The following is a 533-nucleotide window of genomic DNA, read 5'->3' on the forward strand; positions in this document are numbered from 1 at the left end:
GGGGTGGCTGCGGTCGGCGGCCCACTGCTTCGACGTGTGAGTCCGCGGATGCCAGGCCCAGCTCGCCCAGCCGCCCCCACACGGCTGGGAGGGACAGGCCCTGCCCCTCGCAGCTCCTTGCGCCCCCGGGGACATCAGGGTCCAGGGGGTGGTGGTCCTCTCTTCTCTAGCCTGCTCCCTGGGCCTTGGCTCCAGCGCCCAAATGGGGTCCGGAGCCTCCAGGCCAGGGATCTCACAGGCAGGGCGCACTTGGTGCGGGCTCTCCTCGCCTGATTTCCAGATGAGTCCCGGGCGGGCGGGGAGGCTCCGCGCCAATGCCTGTCCCCGCGCATTCCCCAGCTACGGGGACCCCAAGCAGTGGGTGGCCTTCCTGGGCACGCCGTTCCTGAGCAGCGCGGACGGGCAGCTGGAGCGCGTGGCGCACATCTTCAAGCACCCCTTCTACAACCTCTACACGCTCGACTACGACGTGGCGCTGCTCGAGCTGGCGGGGCCCGTGCGCCGCAGCCGCCTGGTGCGGCCCATCTGCCTGC

General features: G+C 71.1%; 1 protein-coding gene across 1 annotated transcript in view; it reads left to right on the top strand.

Moving 5' to 3' along the window:
- Positions 1–533, top strand: part of LOC114006737 (transmembrane protease serine 9) — a gene marked incomplete at its 3' end in the record, with an annotated part of 1,637 nt that overhangs the window by 466 nt on the left and 638 nt on the right. The window contains 1 exon segment of the mRNA XM_027769590.1: positions 340–533. Within this exon segment, the coding sequence (XP_027625391.1) occupies positions 340–533 (194 nt within the window).

This window comes from Tupaia chinensis, unplaced genomic scaffold (assembly GCF_000334495.1).
Source record: "Tupaia chinensis unplaced genomic scaffold, TupChi_1.0 Scaffold149964_2, whole genome shotgun sequence".
NCBI lineage: Eukaryota > Metazoa > Chordata > Mammalia > Scandentia > Tupaiidae > Tupaia > Tupaia belangeri.